At 34.8% G+C, this 18,384-nt stretch overlaps 2 protein-coding genes across 2 annotated transcripts; both read right to left on the reverse strand.

The window, feature by feature from the left end:
- Positions 1-365: 365 nt before the first annotated feature.
- On the reverse strand, positions 366-17,185 carry LOC148630101 (pancreatic lipase-related protein 2-like). Its single transcript, XM_088560969.1, has 8 exons — positions 17,029-17,185; positions 16,168-16,523; positions 5,180-5,531; positions 4,415-4,540; positions 2,116-2,364; positions 1,474-1,588; positions 1,040-1,216; positions 366-820 (listed from the first exon to the last, which is right to left on the reverse strand). Exons 1-8 carry the CDS (start codon positions 17,069-17,071, stop codon positions 715-717), a joined length of 1,524 nt encoding a protein of 507 aa, XP_088417095.1. The 5' UTR covers positions 17,072-17,185; the 3' UTR covers positions 366-714.
- On the reverse strand, positions 6,737-15,291 carry LOC148630102 (uncharacterized). Its single transcript, XM_088560812.1, has 2 exons — positions 13,834-15,291; positions 6,737-9,152 (listed from the first exon to the last, which is right to left on the reverse strand). Exons 1-2 carry the CDS (start codon positions 14,792-14,794, stop codon positions 6,769-6,771), a joined length of 3,345 nt encoding a protein of 1,114 aa, XP_088416938.1. The 5' UTR covers positions 14,795-15,291; the 3' UTR covers positions 6,737-6,768.
- Positions 17,186-18,384: the final 1,199 nt, after the last annotated feature.

An 18,384-nucleotide genomic window follows, 5' to 3' on the forward strand; every position in this document is an offset into this window, starting at 1 on the left:
AGAGGGAGTTTCAGATTTGTTTATTTTTCAATCTGTTATCAGTTCGTTCGCACAATTCGTAAAGAGTTTTTTTTCGTTTTTTTTTTTTTACTATTCAATAAACCTACGATCTTTTTGTTGGTGTGAGGAGGAGTAATCAAGGGAACCACGATTCTGGTGGAAATCAAAAGGAGCTGGACATTCATAACATAACTCATAACTCATGAGAGGTCATGGTTAAATGCAAGGACCATTATGGACAGTATTATTTAGATTTTTATTCAACCAGTTTCCCTATATAAACACATACCTGGTTTATGTTGTTTTAGTTGTTTAAAGCCTGCATTCTTTTCATGTCCGCATGTCTCTTTCATGCAATGACTCAATAGATCTAGTATTTTTAATTTTAAGTTAATGTGTTTCTGAGATTTTTTGCCCAAATTACAGAGGAACAAAAATCTCTGCACATGCATGCTATTGTTTTGTGTTTTTTTTTTTGTGTCACAACTAGAAGTCTTAATTGAGACCAAGTTTTTGAATCTGTAGTCAGTTATAAAAAGATTGTGCTGACTATTTCTAGCTAGAGTTAAATATATTTGGTTATGCAGAGAATATTGATCATAATTCCAATTCAGTTTTGATGAATACAAGTCTCAGAAACAACTAGTAATCGGTGACATGATTAATTGATGCCAATGTCTTAACTGTACATGGCTGTTATATTCCGCTGTCAACTTAAAGCATTCCTAGTTGAACATGATTATTGCAGCCCGATGAAGTCTTCGACAACAACACGTGAGTGCCAGAGTCGATTGATACATCGTTTCCACAGAACAGCACTCTGAAAAAAACACAGTTATATTTTTGGAATGGGAATGTTCTAAAACAATTTCAATTCTTTTTCATTACAAACTTGTTTTTTTTATGGATGTATATAGAAATTAAATATCCTTCAAAATACTTGTAAAATACTAAATAAGTACTTCAATTCATAGTAATATGTAATGAAAGAACAAACACTTTTTAACATAGACTAGGAAGCGACATAAGATGACAGTACCTCTCATTATTACGACTATCAGTCAAGACAATCATGTTTATCTGAACTCTTCCAGCCCATATCCACGACCATAAATTGCTGTTTTCCTTAAAACCAACGTGGACGGAATTAATAACTGATAAGTGAGACGGAGTCAAAATTAGACCACGGTACACCTGGCCACCTGCATATTCCTCACTGAAAGACAGAACAGTAGAATACATTGGTGTATATGATATAAAGGGAAACTCGTGGTAATTTTTAAAATGTACAGAATTCGTCAAAGCAAAGTATTCATTTCAAGCGTTGAGTAGATTTATCATTATGGTCATCTGAGCTATTTTACGATTGCAGTTTAGATCGCCAGAGGACTGTACTTTAAAAATAGCTTAACTATGTGAATTACGCTGTTTTATGGATAAATCGCCAAACATTTATATCAATTTACATAGTACCTGTAGAATGAATGATTAGCTTGATGCCCGTCTTGTCCAGTAAAGGATAAACCAATCAGACCTTCTGATGGCTGCATTCCATTGGACAGATGAAGTTCTACGGCGTAGGTGTATCCTTCAAATCAATCAACCACTACTAATTACATGTAAGATCCAAAAAATAAATAAGTTTGAGTTTGACTAACACAATTTAACGTTTGATCCATTGGAAAAGTATTCGTTTCAACTCGTTTCAAAGGTTATCTGGATATATAGTGAGATAAAGACCATTTGTTCCGAACGTGTTTTAAAAATATATTATTATTATTATTATTATTATTATTATTATTATTATTATTATTACTTGTTATTTCCTTGTTGGTTTGTCAATAACAAAATAAAAACCAGGAGGTTTGCTTACAGCGTCCTTGAATATTGATATGGTATAAATCTACAGAGTTGACAAGTATATTTCCATTGTTTCAGTTCCCTTCTTCCTTGTCCTATTAAAACTATAAAAATGATTTGGTATGAGTTTCATTATCTCCATTTTCAAGCTGTTTGATTGGTCGAAATTTTAGTTGAAGAAGAGACTGAGGAAAATCTCTATTCCTATTTTTTATGAAACCGGGCCTTGGACAAAATAAAACAAAAATAACGTACCACAGTAAGGATCAGCCTTTCCTGTAACCAAGTAGTACTTCCCGCGTGGTTTTATGTCTGATGTTTGGTGATCATCTGCCTGAAGTCCCATCATCGGACATTGGACATTACCACAACTTATGCAATCTCCTTGTTTAAAGCTACGAAAGTTGTCGCAAGGAAAGGCACGGAACTGACATACGCTGTTGATAGATTCCGTAAAGAGAAAGATTGACCTGCTATGGCTGCAGGACAAGATGTCAGTTGTACCTTTAATAAAAATAAGGTCTGTACTGTGTTACAAAATAAAACATTCAACCATATTACAAAGTAAGTCATCTGGTAATGCAAAAATTAATCAAAAGAAAAAGGTAAAATGAAACTATCAATATGTAACCTGACATGGTACACTCATATTTGAATAGAAACGATAACGTAACCCTGTGTCTGATACTCTCCCTTCATGTTGGGAGAGTATCGGACTCGGAGTTTTGCGTACATGTAAGTACTTTCAGCCGACGAAGTAACATTTTGTTCTTTTTCCACATTTCATTACCGGTATTTAAATAATATCTCATGAGACGCAAATTAAACTTTTCATAAGTTTTTCGCTGCTAGCTACGGGCGCCGAATCGGACTTGATCTTTTTGTAGTCAAAATCAATTTTGTGAGACAAAAGCCTATTTTCTGTCAAAAACAATCAATTTTGTGAGACAAAAGTCAATTTTTTGCCACAAAAGTCAATTTTGAGAGACGACATTCAATTTTGTGAGACAACATTCAGTTTTGTGTCACAAATTCAATTTTGTATGCAAATTAGTCTACAGAATCCCATGGATATGCAAATGAATTCTCTCATGACGAATTTTCAGTAAGGCCTCTCTTTGGATATAGTAAGCGCGGGTCTCGCAGGTTTCCAATTACTTCGAGCAGGGGCATAACATATGGTTGATGCGCTATTCTGCAAAAGTAAGTCGTACTTTCTTTATCATGTATTGCTTACTTTTGCACAACCGCTCTTCGAGACCCGCGATTACTATATCCAATGAGAAACCTTCTTACAAAATCGTGATGAAAGAATTGATTCGCAAATCCAAAGCGTTCTGTAAACAAATTTGCATACAAAATTGACTTTTGTGATACAAAATTGAATTTGTGTTGAATTGCATACAAAAATGATTTTGTTATTACAGAATTCAATTTTGTAAACACAAAGTTGAAATTTGTGACAAAATTTAATTTTGTCATGATATTTCAGTTTTGTATGCAAATTAGTATGCAGAATCCAAACGAAACTAAATTGCATACAAAACTGACTTTTGTTACCCAATGTTCAAATTAGGTAACAAAAGTAAGGTCTGTGATATAAAAATGAATTTTGTCATGACGAAAGTAACTTTTGTCCACTTACAGATTACTTTGTATGACAAAATTTAAATTTGTAGTACATGTATGTTATAAATTTTGTTAATCGTTTTTGTTAAACAAAATTCACTTTTGTCTGTACAAAATTAAATTTTGAGTATAAAACCACAAGAGTCCTATTCGGCGCCCCGTACTAGCGAGGTTACCAATATTTGGCCGGTCGGGCAACAGATGACTTTAATTTTAAATTGCGTTTTCATAGGTAAAATGGGTAAAAATACAGCTTATGAAATTTACTTATGCTAGGCAAAATCCCAAACCTTTTATTTAAAGATTCATTGAACCGGAACCAAAAGAAAACTTGATCTGTACATCGCTACACACTGGTATACCAATAGAATCACCTCAATATCCTGAAGTCCAGCAACCTGTTATTTTCATGGTATCATATTGCCACCACCATCAAAGTCTTAAATGACGTGGCCAAGTTTTAAGAAGAAAATATTCTAAAGATTTTTTAACAATAAAACCTGGACTCGCGCCTTCTTTTCTTTGAGTTTTGATAGGAATCAACAATAAGAATTGAGATTTTTGTAGAATGATATCATGATCTTTACAAAGCAAAAGGAAGGTGTCAGCTCGATAGAGATACATTGATTGAGGGTAGATCTATTGTATGAAATAATGTAAAATAAATTAAATGGAAATCAAATGAAATAAAAGCAAAGAAGAGAAATCAATGTCATCAATCGCTGATTTGTATGTTTTAGGTTATTTTCGTTCAAGAGCTAAGCTATTTTTTGTCTTCTCTGGGTGCAATACTTGTCGTACGAATTATTTTTTCCTACATGTATATCGATTAGTCTATTTTGGTATTTTTTGTAATAATGGATACGGTTTGTATGGACGATTTAAAGGTACATGACGAGGGAACGTTTTGTTTCCTAATACATACGCATTATTCCACTGTGATAGGATTGGCTTAGTATGTTGCTCCAGCTCTCTTTGGTGCAACCTGGTTGGTTTTCCCCTCCGTTTGGATAAAAATCTATATCTCCCATTGGATCTATCAAACCATATCCTAAAATTAAAAATTATATACAATATGGTAGACAGATCCATAATAGTGACTATTTAAACTACATTAATCTTACTGAAACAAACTGTAAAATAGAGTGTAGTTCGGGTTTTATTTCACATGATGCACGGTAATGTAAAGTTTATCAAATATTATCAGGGTTTGTGTCTCAGGGTGATTTGTTATTGAAAATATTGGCTGACGCAACTCCCATTTTAGAAAATTATTGATAACAGATCAGTGGACAATCAAAATCGTACTATTCTAACTTTGGGTCCAGGATTTTTTTAATCACAAAAAATATCATTAAATCATTTTGTTTGCATATTTGAGTTATCATGTGTGTTCTGAGACATGTCCGCTTGCTGTTTAATGTTGTTATACTATGCTCATATCAGAGAAGGAGATGGACAAAAAACTGGTCACAGTATAAACAGCGCTGATTAAACCCAAAGCGGACATGTCTGAGAACTCACATAATTACTCAAATACGGAAACAAAATGATTTAATGATTTAATGATTTTTGTTTTTTGTTTTGTTTTTTGTTTTTTTTGTGATAAAAAAATCCTGATCACAAGGGCCTGTGACTTTTACTATCGTTAACGTTAACATTTTCTCTATAAACACTGAAAGTCAGTCACCTGAAATGTCATCAAATGGCGATCCGTCCGTATGTATGATGTCAACAAATACTGCGTCATTTGGATCAAGGCGTACTCTGATGTCCGTGTCTTTGAAGTTTGGTTCAGCAGGATCAAGCCCGGTTATTCTACCTACTCGTCCACTTAATGCCTCGCCTGCGTAGCCAGACACATGAGCACCTAAGCTGTGTCCTATGAAATGAAACCTCGAAATATCACCATTTGATCGGGATATTAGGAACTCTACCATTTTAGCTACCTCAGCACCGACAACTCTCGTATTGGCCACTGCTTGTGTATATGGCCAACCAGAGCCATGTCCCCAATCAACGATGATGACATTGGTGGGTTCCTGAAAAAAAAAACGAAACTTTTGTATTCTTAGTAAACCAAATATTGACACTCAACTAGGTAGCCTGTCATGGTATACACGTGTCAATGCTTTGTGTTCTGTTCTGTGTATACCTGTAACATATTTAATACATGGATACGATTTTCGACAAACAGATGCACTGCATATAAATTGTTGTGTAAATGTCACCATGAATGTCAAACCAACCTCCAAGTATCCTAACTCCTGGTATCGATAGGCAAGTCTTGGTATTGAAGGAAGATACTAGGGAGTTCTTCGTACATAAAGATTTCTAGTATTTGTGATTTTGGGTTTAGGAGTAAGATCACGTGATGTTCTGTTTTTATGGTGTGACGTAATAGGCTGGAATGAAAACCAAGTTAACACAATATAACTTTATTAAAATAGATGTTTCTTGTATGGCGGCCGTTGTCCAAGTGGCCGAATTTACCAAACATAAAGTTATGTTTTCACTCCAGGTGAGGCCCATTGAAGGAAAATAGCTATATACACAAAAAGCAAATATATTAAAACCCCTTATTGAACCTCTATGAAAAAATATGTGAAAAGCCATTTCATGTCACCTAATCCACCTATGTTAAGTGCTAGGACGCAGTCCTTAATCCGGATATGCTATAATCTTATCCCTGATTTTGTATAGCCTTAATTATACAGTTAATTATCAAGTCTTGGTATCTATTTAGTCTTACGTAAGATATTTACATACTTAAAACATGTTGGCACTACAGCATTATGTTTCTTTTTTAAATATATGTTTATTAAAATACTTGTGAAACAATATTAAGTTTAGGTGACTGGCTTGGACATTACAATGTACAAACATGAAAAATATCAAATGAAACAATAAAGAAAATTTAGGTGACTGGCTTGGACATTACAATGTACAAACATGAAAAATATCAAATGAAACAATAAAGAAAAATATATGCATATTATGTACAAGAAGGGATGATGGCTTGTTTTCCCTATCACAAATACTCCCCTCATTAAGGTTTCTTTGTCCTCAAAGAACAAAGCTAATTGTCAAATAAATAGTAAAATGACTGATCAAAACAACATTCACATCCGATACCATCAGATGGCAAGTCACACGAAGAGGCAGAAGACCATGCCCAACGCATACAATGTTTATATATTGAGAACTTTAGCCAAAGAGGTACGTCTGTAAAAGATCTCCCTAGCTATGTGGTTGGTTTGTAAATTTTTTTTTTTTTTTTTATTTGACTACTTGGAAAAAGTTGTTATGCACTATCAATATATAACAAGTAAATGGTGACTTGAACATGTGTTTTAAGCATCTTGCTTTGATGGGATTTTTTGAAATTAGATCAGGTACATGTAAGGTGTGTTTAGTGTGTGTATTTATAATGTTGAGGCCTGACAATTGAATGTGTAATCTGGTGAAGATGGTGCCGGAGATTCTCATGTTAGAAATATTGTGTGGATTTGATATTTCCCAGTCTTGTGGACATAAAGGTAGATCTATAAGTGGAACAGTTATACAGTGTATACCATTACTGATCTCTAACAAAACTTTGGTACAATGTTTGGTGCAAAATTGTTTGTAAAAATAGTGAATAACACCAAAAAATGCAATAATGGTGAAAGCTGACATCGTGATGGAAGACCATTGATAGATGTGTGGTGTGAATGAAATTTGAATGCTTTCTGTGGTTGTCAGTGGTGAAAACTTGTAATGAAATGTTGGTGGTGTTTGAGGAGTAACAAAAGCATGTGTTGATGGTACTTTTTGCAGTAAGACTAATGCAGCTGTTAGTGCTCTAACCTTGTTAAACAGAATGACACAGCTAACACTTACTAAAAGTGATAAGCCTAGAGCAGCAATTGAAAAAATGCCATCTAGACTTGGCCATGAGTCATTAACATCTATGTCACCTTCCAGCAGAGGCTCTGACAAAGATGTAAATACTTTTCTATCTTGCTTTACTGCTGTGGCAATTCTTTTTAAACTTAAATGCAATTTACTGTCTTGTGCCAGCATGGATGAAAATGAGTGGTTGTATAACTGAATGTTTGGAAGTGAGATGTCTACTGGCTGTGTAAAAGTTGTATCTCCTAAAATGGAGTTGTAAGTGTCTGATGAAAAGAAGTGTTGTATTAACGCAAGGTTTACAGGGTGTACAATAGTTATTTTATCTGTGTGATTCTGACATTTTCCAATTTTAGCAGGAATAAACAATAAATCAGTTTTGACAGAGCATAAACATGGAACCTGTACAAGGCAAAATGCACATCCCTTGTTTATTTGGTGTCCTGAGGGACAATCGAATGAAATAGTTTTTGTTTGATAAACTAACAACATGTCAGAGGTTAATTCTTGTACCTCAGGTTGTATTGTATTTGTAATGAATCTGAAGTCGCATTCTGAATGTACTTTTTGTTTGTCATTGTACAGTAATGCAATTGAACAAGTGGGTGCAACCGAAGATAAAAGTGGAAATGAATTTTTGCAAAGTAATGTTTCTGATCCTTCACATGATTTAACATAGTTGTTTGTGAGCTCTGCAAATTGTCTGTTGTCTGATGAAATTATCAAGTATTCTGGAAGATTTAAAAGCTGTGTGGCATGATTGCTTGAAGTGTTTATAGGTACAGGGTATGTATGTATTTTGTATAATGTAAGAGGTGTTAAAAAGGTTGATATAGGAAATTTGATACTGATGAATAAAAAGTTGTGATGTTGTGCATATAGGATGTTCGCATGTGCATAGTAAAAAGATGGATCTGTGCTTGCTAGAAAAAATCCCTTGTACTTAGAATTCAAAATATTTTGAATATGTTGTAAGGTCATCTTTAGAATATGTGGCTTTAACAAAAATGGTGACAATTTTCCCTTAATTAATTCGTGTATTGCCCACTTGAGTTCTTCTAAATATTTGTTAATTTCTGTTGTTTCATTCATTTGCTTAATCAGAAAGTTTGACAGTTTCATGTTAATTCGTTCGAAATGGGCAACGAATTTAGCTGTTTCTTTTGTAATATTCTTAATACCTTCATAGTTGTTTTCAATACCTTTGATTACATTGTCAAACCTATCATTTGTTTTTTCCATGAATGAGGACAATAATTCATCATGATGTATAAGGTCTTTTGCAAAAGCATTGTTCTTATGGATCAAAATGTTTATGTGTTTAGCCAATCGGTTGACATCATCTACGGTTGCTGTGCCGAATAGAGATTTTGAAATGGATCCTATAAAATCAAACAATCCACGGCGAGTTCTAGATTCAGTGTCAGATTTAATTGTCACATCTGTATGCTTTAACATGTTATGCACCATGTCCACTGTTTGGTTTAAATTTGTCGATACTTGTGTCCTTATCGCTGATAACTGTGACACTACTTGATTTAAGATGAAACAATTGCTATGTATAATATCACACTGTTTAAATACTTCATGTCCTTGTTTTCTTGGTAAGGGTATTTTAAAAGTATGAGTCCAATATTCACAGCTGGGTAGTAGTTTAGCTTGTTTGGTAAAGAACACTCCATAGTTAATACGTTGTAAGCTCTCTCTGTCTGTTGACATACCCTCGACCATACTTATTATCATGAGAAGGCAGGCAAATCTTAGTACTCCTATTGAAAACAAAGATGAAGAAATTTTAAGACGGCAGTGTTTATCGTTTAAGGGAGGATCCATTCCCTAATAGCACTATGTAACATGAGAACGAGCTCATAATTTTGACAAACACTACACTAGAAATCATAGAAGAGAAAAATGTAAGAAGAGTACATAGGAAGTGCCTTACAATCTCACATCTAACTTGTAGATCAAATCAGGCATAGATGAGCAATCAAAAATGAAGTGAAGTTGTTTGCAATTGTTAAATGCAAAATGCTTTAATGTAAAATGAAAACACTTGAAAGTGAAATGCAAAACACTGTAGTGTGAATTGTAAAATGCTTCTATGTTAACTATAACAATAGACATGTAAAATGAAAAATGATTATCCAGTAAAAATGTGTAATGTAAAAATAAATTGTATTCCTATAAATGGCAATATGAAGTTTTCACTATTCCATTTATTTTGCCTTGTGTGTAAGACTCATTTTCTGAAGCAGGGATTTCTATGTGGACGTTTTCGTTTCCTACCCTGTTGTGTTTTTGTTGCATGGTAATGGGTAATGGTATCCTCTGACAAGTTTTCTGCAGGTTGCCATGATGAACCCGTATAACCTTTCCATTTGATGAGGTACTCCTTTTTACCATTGACCGTTTTTGAACGAAGGATTTTTTCTATGGGATATTCCCTGTCATCTATTTGAACCGCTGGCTCATTGTTTGTGTTTTCATTTTTGTCTATGTTTTCATTATTGTGTTGTTGCTGTGGTATGTTTGGTTGTACTGGTCTGGGTAATTCTGGACGTGGGACGTCTGGTCCTGGTGCATTTAAATTTTGTCTGTGATCTGGATCATGGTAATATTTGAGTCTATTTGCATTGATTAAACTCTTGATTTCTTTGTTTGTACCACACCTTCGAAGTTTGTAAGTGTAGTTTGGACCCTTGTCAACAATGTAAAATGGTCCATCTTGTTTTTTGTACAGTTTGGATGAGTACCCTACTGGAACTCTTGGAGTGTAAAGAAGCACTCTGTCATTGATTTTAAAGTCTGGAACTCCTGTGTTTTTGTCATAATGTTGTTTCTGTTGTTGTTGTGCAATGGCTAAGTTTTCAGTTGCAATTGTTTTGGCAATTTTCAAATTGTTGAGAATGTTGTCAATGTGTTTTTTCAAATTTTTGTTTAGATCTTCTCGTGGAATGAGATTTGCATCAAAAAATATGTTCATCTCTTTTCCAAAAACAAGATGATATGGTGAAAATTGTGATGATGCTGATGGTGTCATACGAAATGCCATGAGTACTCCTGGTAATAACTCAGGCCAGTTGGATTGTGACTCATCTACTACAGTTCGTAAGCATTGTATGATGGTTTTGTTTGTGCGTTCTGCTATGGAGTTTGTTTGTGGATGGTATGAACTTGTGAAACTATGTTTGACATTGAAAATGTGGTTAACTGCTGCCACAAGTTTGCTCATGAAACCTTGTCCTCTATCAGTGCAAATAGAGTGTGGACTTCCATAGCGTGTAAAAATTTCTTTGTACATGACTGTAGCAATTTCTTCAGCAGTTTCAGATCTAACAGGATGAGCTTCAACCCATTTACTGAAAGAATCTACTATGATCAATATAAAGCGATAACCTTGTTTTGTTTCTTTTTTGAATGGACCAATCAAGTCCATGTGCCATCTTGAAAAGGTGTCTGTGATTGGCATTGGTGTCATTGGAACTCTTTTTGAGTGTGGTGGGTACTTTGCTTTTTGACATGGATCACAAGCTTTACAGTAATCTGCTACAGCTTGATACATGCCTGGGAAGAAGTATTTTTGCTGTATTGACCTGTATGTGCGATCAAATCCAAAGTGTCCTTGATCATGGTATGCTTTCATAAGATCATTTCGAAGTGTGCGTGGTAATGCAAGTTGTTTAATGAATCTGTCATGTTTTTGTTTTCCCTTGTACCTTGGTTCATATTGGTGGTACAGGACTCCATCGTGCATGATGTACTGATTTGCTTCAATTGTGATTTTGCGTGCCATTTTTTCATCATCTGGTAAGTCTTGTGATTTAAGGTATGTGTACAAATGACAAAAGTCTGTACATTCACTTTGTAGTTTGCCTATGTCAACTGGTATAATGTCTGAAACTGTGACTTCCGCAATTGTTGGTGGTTTTGTTACTGTTGGTTCATTGTAAAGAAATGTCACTTCAAGTGCATCATTGTCTGTACTGTTCATGGAGTTGACAGTGGGTATGCTATCCTCTGGCTCAGTGACATCAACCTCCCGTGTCTCAGGATAGCTACGCCTTGAGAGACAGTCAGCAACTACATTGCTTTTGCCCTCTCTGTACAAAATCTCCATATCATACCCTTGTAACAGAACTGACCATCTAGCCAAACGACCAGAACTTTGTTTGATGTTGTTAAGAAATTTGAGTGCTCTGTGATCAGTGTAAACTTGGAAATGTTTGCATGCTAAATATACATGGTAGTGTTTTATTCCTTCTAGGATTGCTAAACATTCATGTTCACTAGCTGACCATTTTCTTTCAGCTTCTGTCATACTTCTACCACCATAAGCTATGACTTTTTCTTGTTTGTTTTCATGTAACTGTGAAAGGTAATAGCCGATAGCTGTGCCGCTTGCATCTGTGGTGAGAATGAAGTCTTTGGACATGTCTGGGTATGCTAGTATTGGTGCTGATGTAAGTGCATGTTTTAATGTGTCAAATGCCGATTGACATTGCTCTGTCCATTGAAATGTAACACTTTCTTTTGTTAAGTTTGTAAGTGGACTTGCAATTTTGCTGAAACCTTTGACAAACCGCCTGTAATACCCACATAAACCCAGAAAGCTTTTTATGTCCTTTTCATTTTTTGGAACTGGAAAAGATTTTACTGCTTCAATTTTTTCATGATCAACTTCAACACCTTGTTTTGATATTTTGTGGCCCAAGTAAATGACATTTTTGCGAGCGAACTGACATTTGCTTGGATTGAGTGTAAGGTTTGCTGCTATCAATCTATCAAAAACCAGTTGTAAATGTTTTAAATGTTCCTCAAATGTTTTACTGAACATCAAAATGTCATCAACATAGACTAGTGCAATTTGGTAGTTCAGACGATGTAGCACTTGTGTCAGCAGGTGTTGAAATGATGAAGGTGCTGCTGCTAAACCAAATGGTAGACGTTTCCATTGGTATACCCCACTAGGTGTAACAAAGGCTGATTTTTGTGCAGTAGCTGGATCTAATGGACATTGCCAATAGCCTGACAACAGATCCAGTGTGCTGAATATCTGAGCCTGGGAACGCCCTAGGGAGTCTAGCACATCTTCAATGCGTGGCAGTGGAAAAAATTTTGGCTTTGTAACTTTGTTCAGTGCACGAAAATCACAGCAAAATCTAAGTTCACCATTTTTCTTTTTGCACATTACCACTGGAGCTGCCCACTCACTGTTTGACTCTTCAATTATGTCATGTTTTAGCATTTTTTCTAGCTGTTTGTTCATTGTATCTAAGACTGTTGGTGATTGTCTGTAAAATCTTTTTCTGATTGGTGTTGCATCTCCTGTATCTATTGTGTGTTTGTATAGATCAGTTAAACCTAATTCACTTAGATCTCTTGCAAATGCTTTTCTGTTTTTGTGTAAAAATGCTAAAAGCAATGTTTTTTGTTCTTCTGTTAAGTCTGAGTGGCTCAAGTCAAAATCTAAACATGGTTGATCTTCGGTATGATTCATGGTACATGTAGTGTGTTGGTTTTCATCATTTGGTGGGTCTTGTAATGGTGTGATTGAATTGGATTCAACTTGACAGACTGATGCAACGACTACATTTGCTGGTAAATGTATGTTTTTCTTTGTTGGGTTCATGATCCTGATGCATGAGTCACCCGTTTCATCTAGTTTGACTAAGCATTTTGCGCCTGCGAGTGATTGTGTTGGTAGGTTTTGTAAAGGTTCTAGAAGTGCAATGGTATTCTTGAAATGTGACACTTTAATTGGTATATCAACTTGATGCATTGGTTTGATTTTCATGTGTCTTTTTGTTCTAGCTAAGCCACTGTCTAATGCAATAGAGTGTGTGATTGGAGTTTCTTCACTGTCTGGTTCTGGGATGTGTAAAGTATGTGTTGGACAATCAATGTTTGCTCTGTGTTTTGTTAAAAAGTCAAATCCAAGAATCAGACTCTGTTGCATTTTTGGAAAAACATGAAACTTGTATATGAAGGACATGTGTCCTATGTTGAAAGACAAAAGTATGAGACCTATGATTGAATGATGTTCACCTCCTACACCTACAGCATCTTGAACGTGGCATTTTTGTATTTGTGAGAGGTCAAAATTTAAAGATTTGAGAAGGTTGAGGGAACAACAACTGATGGTCGCTCCTGTGTCAACTAATGCCTTAACATTTTGACCTTTGACAGTGATGTGTACTGAATTGCCCCTTAATGCTGAGATTTGTAAAACATGATTTGAATTTGAGATGATTTCTTTGTTCAAAGATTTTGTAATGTTAGTCTGTTTTGTGATTTGCCTTTTTCTGACTAGTCAATTTTGGTTTTGTTGATTTTGTTGTTGTTCTCGTTCTCTTTGCCAGCATACCTCTTTGTAATGACCTAATTTTTCACAATGACGACATTTAACATTGAATGCAGGACACTTTCTCCTATCCCTTACATGTGACTTACCACAGTAGATGCACTTTGATTGTGACTGCTGTCCTGACCTGTCTTGACCCCTTGACCGGTACTGTCCCTTTTTTTCATGTGAAAATGCCATCACCTCTTCTTTAAATGCAGATCGAATACCTTCTACAATGGAAGAACATAAATCATTAATAGAAGTAGCATTGGAAGTATTGTTCGTACATGTATTTTGTGCTGCTTGATGCTGAACGGTCATATTTACTGGTACAGGTGTTGCTGGTGAACACTCTGCCACACTTGTTGCTAACTGTATAGCTTGTCTAAGCTGGTTCATGGTTTTGGGATCTTTTCCCACAACAAACGGTTTAATATTGTGCTGCAATCCATGAACTGTTAAACCTATAATTGTTTCTTCACTCATATTTTGCACTCCATTTTGTAAGTTTTGGACACGTGTTAAATATTGTATCCCAGTCTCATGTGGATATTGCTGCAACCTATACAGCTCAGTGTTGGTATTTCTTTGTTTAAATCTCTCTAGAAAGGAGGCTTTTAAAAGATCAATGTCCTTTTTCGTTCCCTCAGGCAACGAATGGTACCAGGTTAATGCCTGACCCTGAATGTGAAATGGAAAAGAGGCTGCTGCAGCCGGTTTATCATGACCATTTATTTGTATATAATTTTCAAACATGGTCCACCACAGTGATGGGACTTGGGTGGTCTCGTCATGAAAATGTTGTAGAATTATATGCGCCATATTTCGCCTTCTTAAATTATTAATGACTTGGATATTAGAATTTGTGTTACTGATACCACTTGATTCTGACTCTACAGGAGTAGGTTGACTAATCTGTCTAGACTGTTGCTGTTGGTCCAGTGAATCTGTAATTTCTTCGAGTAATTGGTCAACTGGATCCTGGGTCTCCTGGGCTGTTTGACTTCTGGTTTTGATGAAGTTAGTTGGTGTGGCCCCCTGTTTAGCACTGCCTTGATTTCTTGACATGTAGAGCGTCGTACAGGAATCACTTGTTCTCTACCATTTGTGATTTTGGGTTTAGGAGTAAGATCACGTGATGTTCTGTTTTTATGGTGTGACGTAATAGGCTGGAATGAAAACCAAGTTAACACAATATAACTTTATTAAAATAGATGTTTCTTGTATGGCGGCCGTTGTCCAAGTGGCCGAATTTACCAAACATAAAGTTATGTTTTCACTCCAGGTGAGGCCCATTGAAGGAAAATAGCTATATACACAAAAAGCAAATATATTAAAACCCCTTATTGAACCTCTATGAAAAAATATGTGAAAAGCCATTTCATGTCACCTAATCCACCTATGTTAAGTGCTAGGACGCAGTCCTTAATCCGGATATGCTATAATCTTATCCCTGATTTTGTATAGCCTTAATTATACAGTTAATTATCAAGTCTTGGTATCTATTTAGTCTTACGTAAGATATTTACATACTTAAAACATGTTGGCACTACAGCATTATGTTTCTTTTTTAAATATATGTTTATTAAAATACTTGTGAAACAATATTAAGTTTAGGTGACTGGCTTGGACATTACAATGTACAAACATGAAAAATATCAAATGAAACAATAAAGAAAATTTAGGTGACTGGCTTGGACATTACAATGTACAAACATGAAAAATATCAAATGAAACAATAAAGAAAAATATATGCATATTATGTACAAGAAGGGATGATGGCTTGTTTTCCCTATCACATATTAGACAAACCTATAGGTCCATTAGTATATATATATATGTTCTGAGCTAGCTTCCGAGGCTTTCAGTTCTTTAATTTAATAACTCATTTTGTCTATATGTTTTATGTTGAGGTATTCAATGAATGAGAATTGAACATGTTACTGAGTAAATTTTATAGTGTGTTTATTTTTTGTTTCAGTTCATTTTTTACCTTTCATTAAAAGGAGGTTAAGGCCTTATTGAACTAGTTTAACCCCATCGCAGACATGCGCCTCCACAGTCAGAAGATGTTGCATGGTCATTAATGTGTTTTCGGATCGTTATTTGACATTTGTTTGTTTTTAAGAAGTGTTATCGTTCTTTTTACTTTTCCTGATGGTGCCTTTCAGAGCAAACTTAAAGGTGTGTTAAAGGTCATTTGACGATTCAATACGTGACGGTTCACCATATATGTTCCTTTGCTTCTATATATTGACCTTTCTATCGCGGTTAACTGAAGTTATGTGACAGAAACAAGTTATGGGTCGATCAATAAAAAGCAAAATCATATTTTGGGGGAGTTGGGTACCGATCTCTCATTAAGAGTTTTCGATACTTAAGAGATTGGTGGGAAACCACCGTATTCCATAAGTTACATATCTTTCGAAGTATACACATACCTTCAAGATCAATTGTTTTGCCATGATTTTTGTCCATGGAACCATACCATACTGCTCAAATCCGTGTATGATGATTTTTGTAGGTTTACTTCCGTCATATCTGCTTCTCTGTAGTAATTCAGGTGAGTCCCTTCTGATTTGTTTAGGAAACCTGGCGTTTGTTGTTGTGAACAACAGGAATCTCGTTCTGATAAACTTAGGGTTCAATGGTAAGGCGTTGTCAGAATTGTTGAAAGGATATTCATTCGAAAAGCAACCGAGATCGCTGTAGCATTGCGTGCTTCGTTTCACTCGACCTGATCCCCATCGTCCTTGGAATGGTGGAGGTCCCCGCGGCGGGGCTTCACTACTTACAACTGAAATGATTGTTGTTCATGTGTCAGGTTTTTTTTCACTTTTAGAAATCTCTCTTGTTTATGAATTTGCATCATTGAAGCAGAGTGTATCATTCGGTATTATCTTTCACTTTACTTTTACTTTATATGGTGATATTCCAAAAAGTAATGTGTCGAACAATTTGAAAATGTTTGGATAACTGTTTTTGATAAATCATAATATATGGAGTATTTTATTTTCATATCCAGCTAAATAAATGAACTCGTGTAGTTTGAGTAACCAAAACATGTATTTTATCACATTTACTCTTCGTTTTGTAGATCTGGTATCTTGGGATCCTGACACCCAATACATTTGGCAGATCGTTTATTACTATCAAACTTACTACACCCTGAAAATTGTGTTAACCCGTTCGGTATGGTTTACAGTTTCAAATATATATATATTTAGTGATGCTTACGGATTTAATCACATAAAAAATAAATATTTTGATGTTCGTGGGATTAATCAAAGAAGCAGACTTACCAACTACGAACGCAATTAATAAAGTTCCAATAAAAACATTCATTTTGAGAATTCTTAAGGCGTATCTGTGGATGCCTTTATCGATTTTTTTTGTAAATTTGCCAAGGATGAATTTTTGTGTGCGAAGATGTTGATAAAAGTTTGGAAGTTAGAAACTAATCACAGGATATTAATTTACTAGGGAGGGTGCAATCACTGATTGCACGAAGCCATATCTTATCAACTTAAGTACATTAGCTACACTAATTCACGTTGTAACTTGCTAATGTAATAAAACCTACTGGCATACAGCCGGGTTGTCTTAACAGATGCTTGTGCTATCTGCTGAATGATTTTCCAATAAAATTAATTACCCCAAAACTAATAAGACAATGGAAACAAGGTTTGTAAAGACACCTAGTGTATAATTATTTGGACAAGAAGGTAAGGTCGTATATACTTAGACATACTGGTAACTATTTCGTTATTTATCTACTGAATGTATAGTGAGTTATAGGATTAATCACATAAAGGTACCATATGCATATTAAAGGTTTCCTAATAATTTGCTAGAAATACTAAAAAGATAGAAATATCGTGTTAAATGTACTAAAGTCAAGACGTTACCACAGCTTTAGTGAAAAGAAAAGTACTTATATTTGATGAGTAGTGATATGAAATATTAATACCTAAATTTTCAACATTTGTCAAAAAAGATGTCTTATTATTAATGTAATAACTTGCATTGATTCGTGATGATTTGTTTTTCAAACCCATTGTTTTTAATGGTTGTACAATAAATATTTGTTGTTTGTTGTTTTTTTGTAATGAAATGGAGGTTGTAAAAGCCATAGAGACAACTACCGACGATAAAAAAAATATCATACGATATGTTCGACGACTTTAAAATATCATCTAAATAAAAGAAAACTACATCGGTAGTTGCACCCCGCTTGACAAACAAAAAGTAAATATTTATAACATTAAACCATCGAGTATATGTCGATAGCCTACTCCAGCAATGCTAGAGGTTGTCTGGCAAGCCGGTATGGAGGAACGGAATTCCAATCTCTTCGGGACTGGTCATTTATAAAGGTAAAAGTGGGAGGAAATGATGGGGGATGGGTCCTGAAATTTATATTTTTGTACCACAAGAGTAGAGTGTCAATTTTGTTTTAATATATTGTCTATTTTAATACAGTCCATAACAGTAATATCTACAGTGTGCTTTCAGTTCATCAACACAAACTAATTTAGAATTAACTAAATTTTGAATAGTATGAATTATTTAAAAATTTTGTACAGTCTACTGGGAACAGCACATTATTCTTTCTACATTTCAATACATTTTACCAAACATTCTTCAAACGCATAGGC

Source organism: Perna viridis, chromosome 1, assembly GCF_037379345.1.
Source record: "Perna viridis isolate PV_CMFRI_1.1 ecotype Kerala chromosome 1, ASM3737934v1, whole genome shotgun sequence".
Taxonomy (NCBI): Eukaryota; Metazoa; Mollusca; class Bivalvia; order Mytilida; family Mytilidae; genus Perna; species Perna viridis.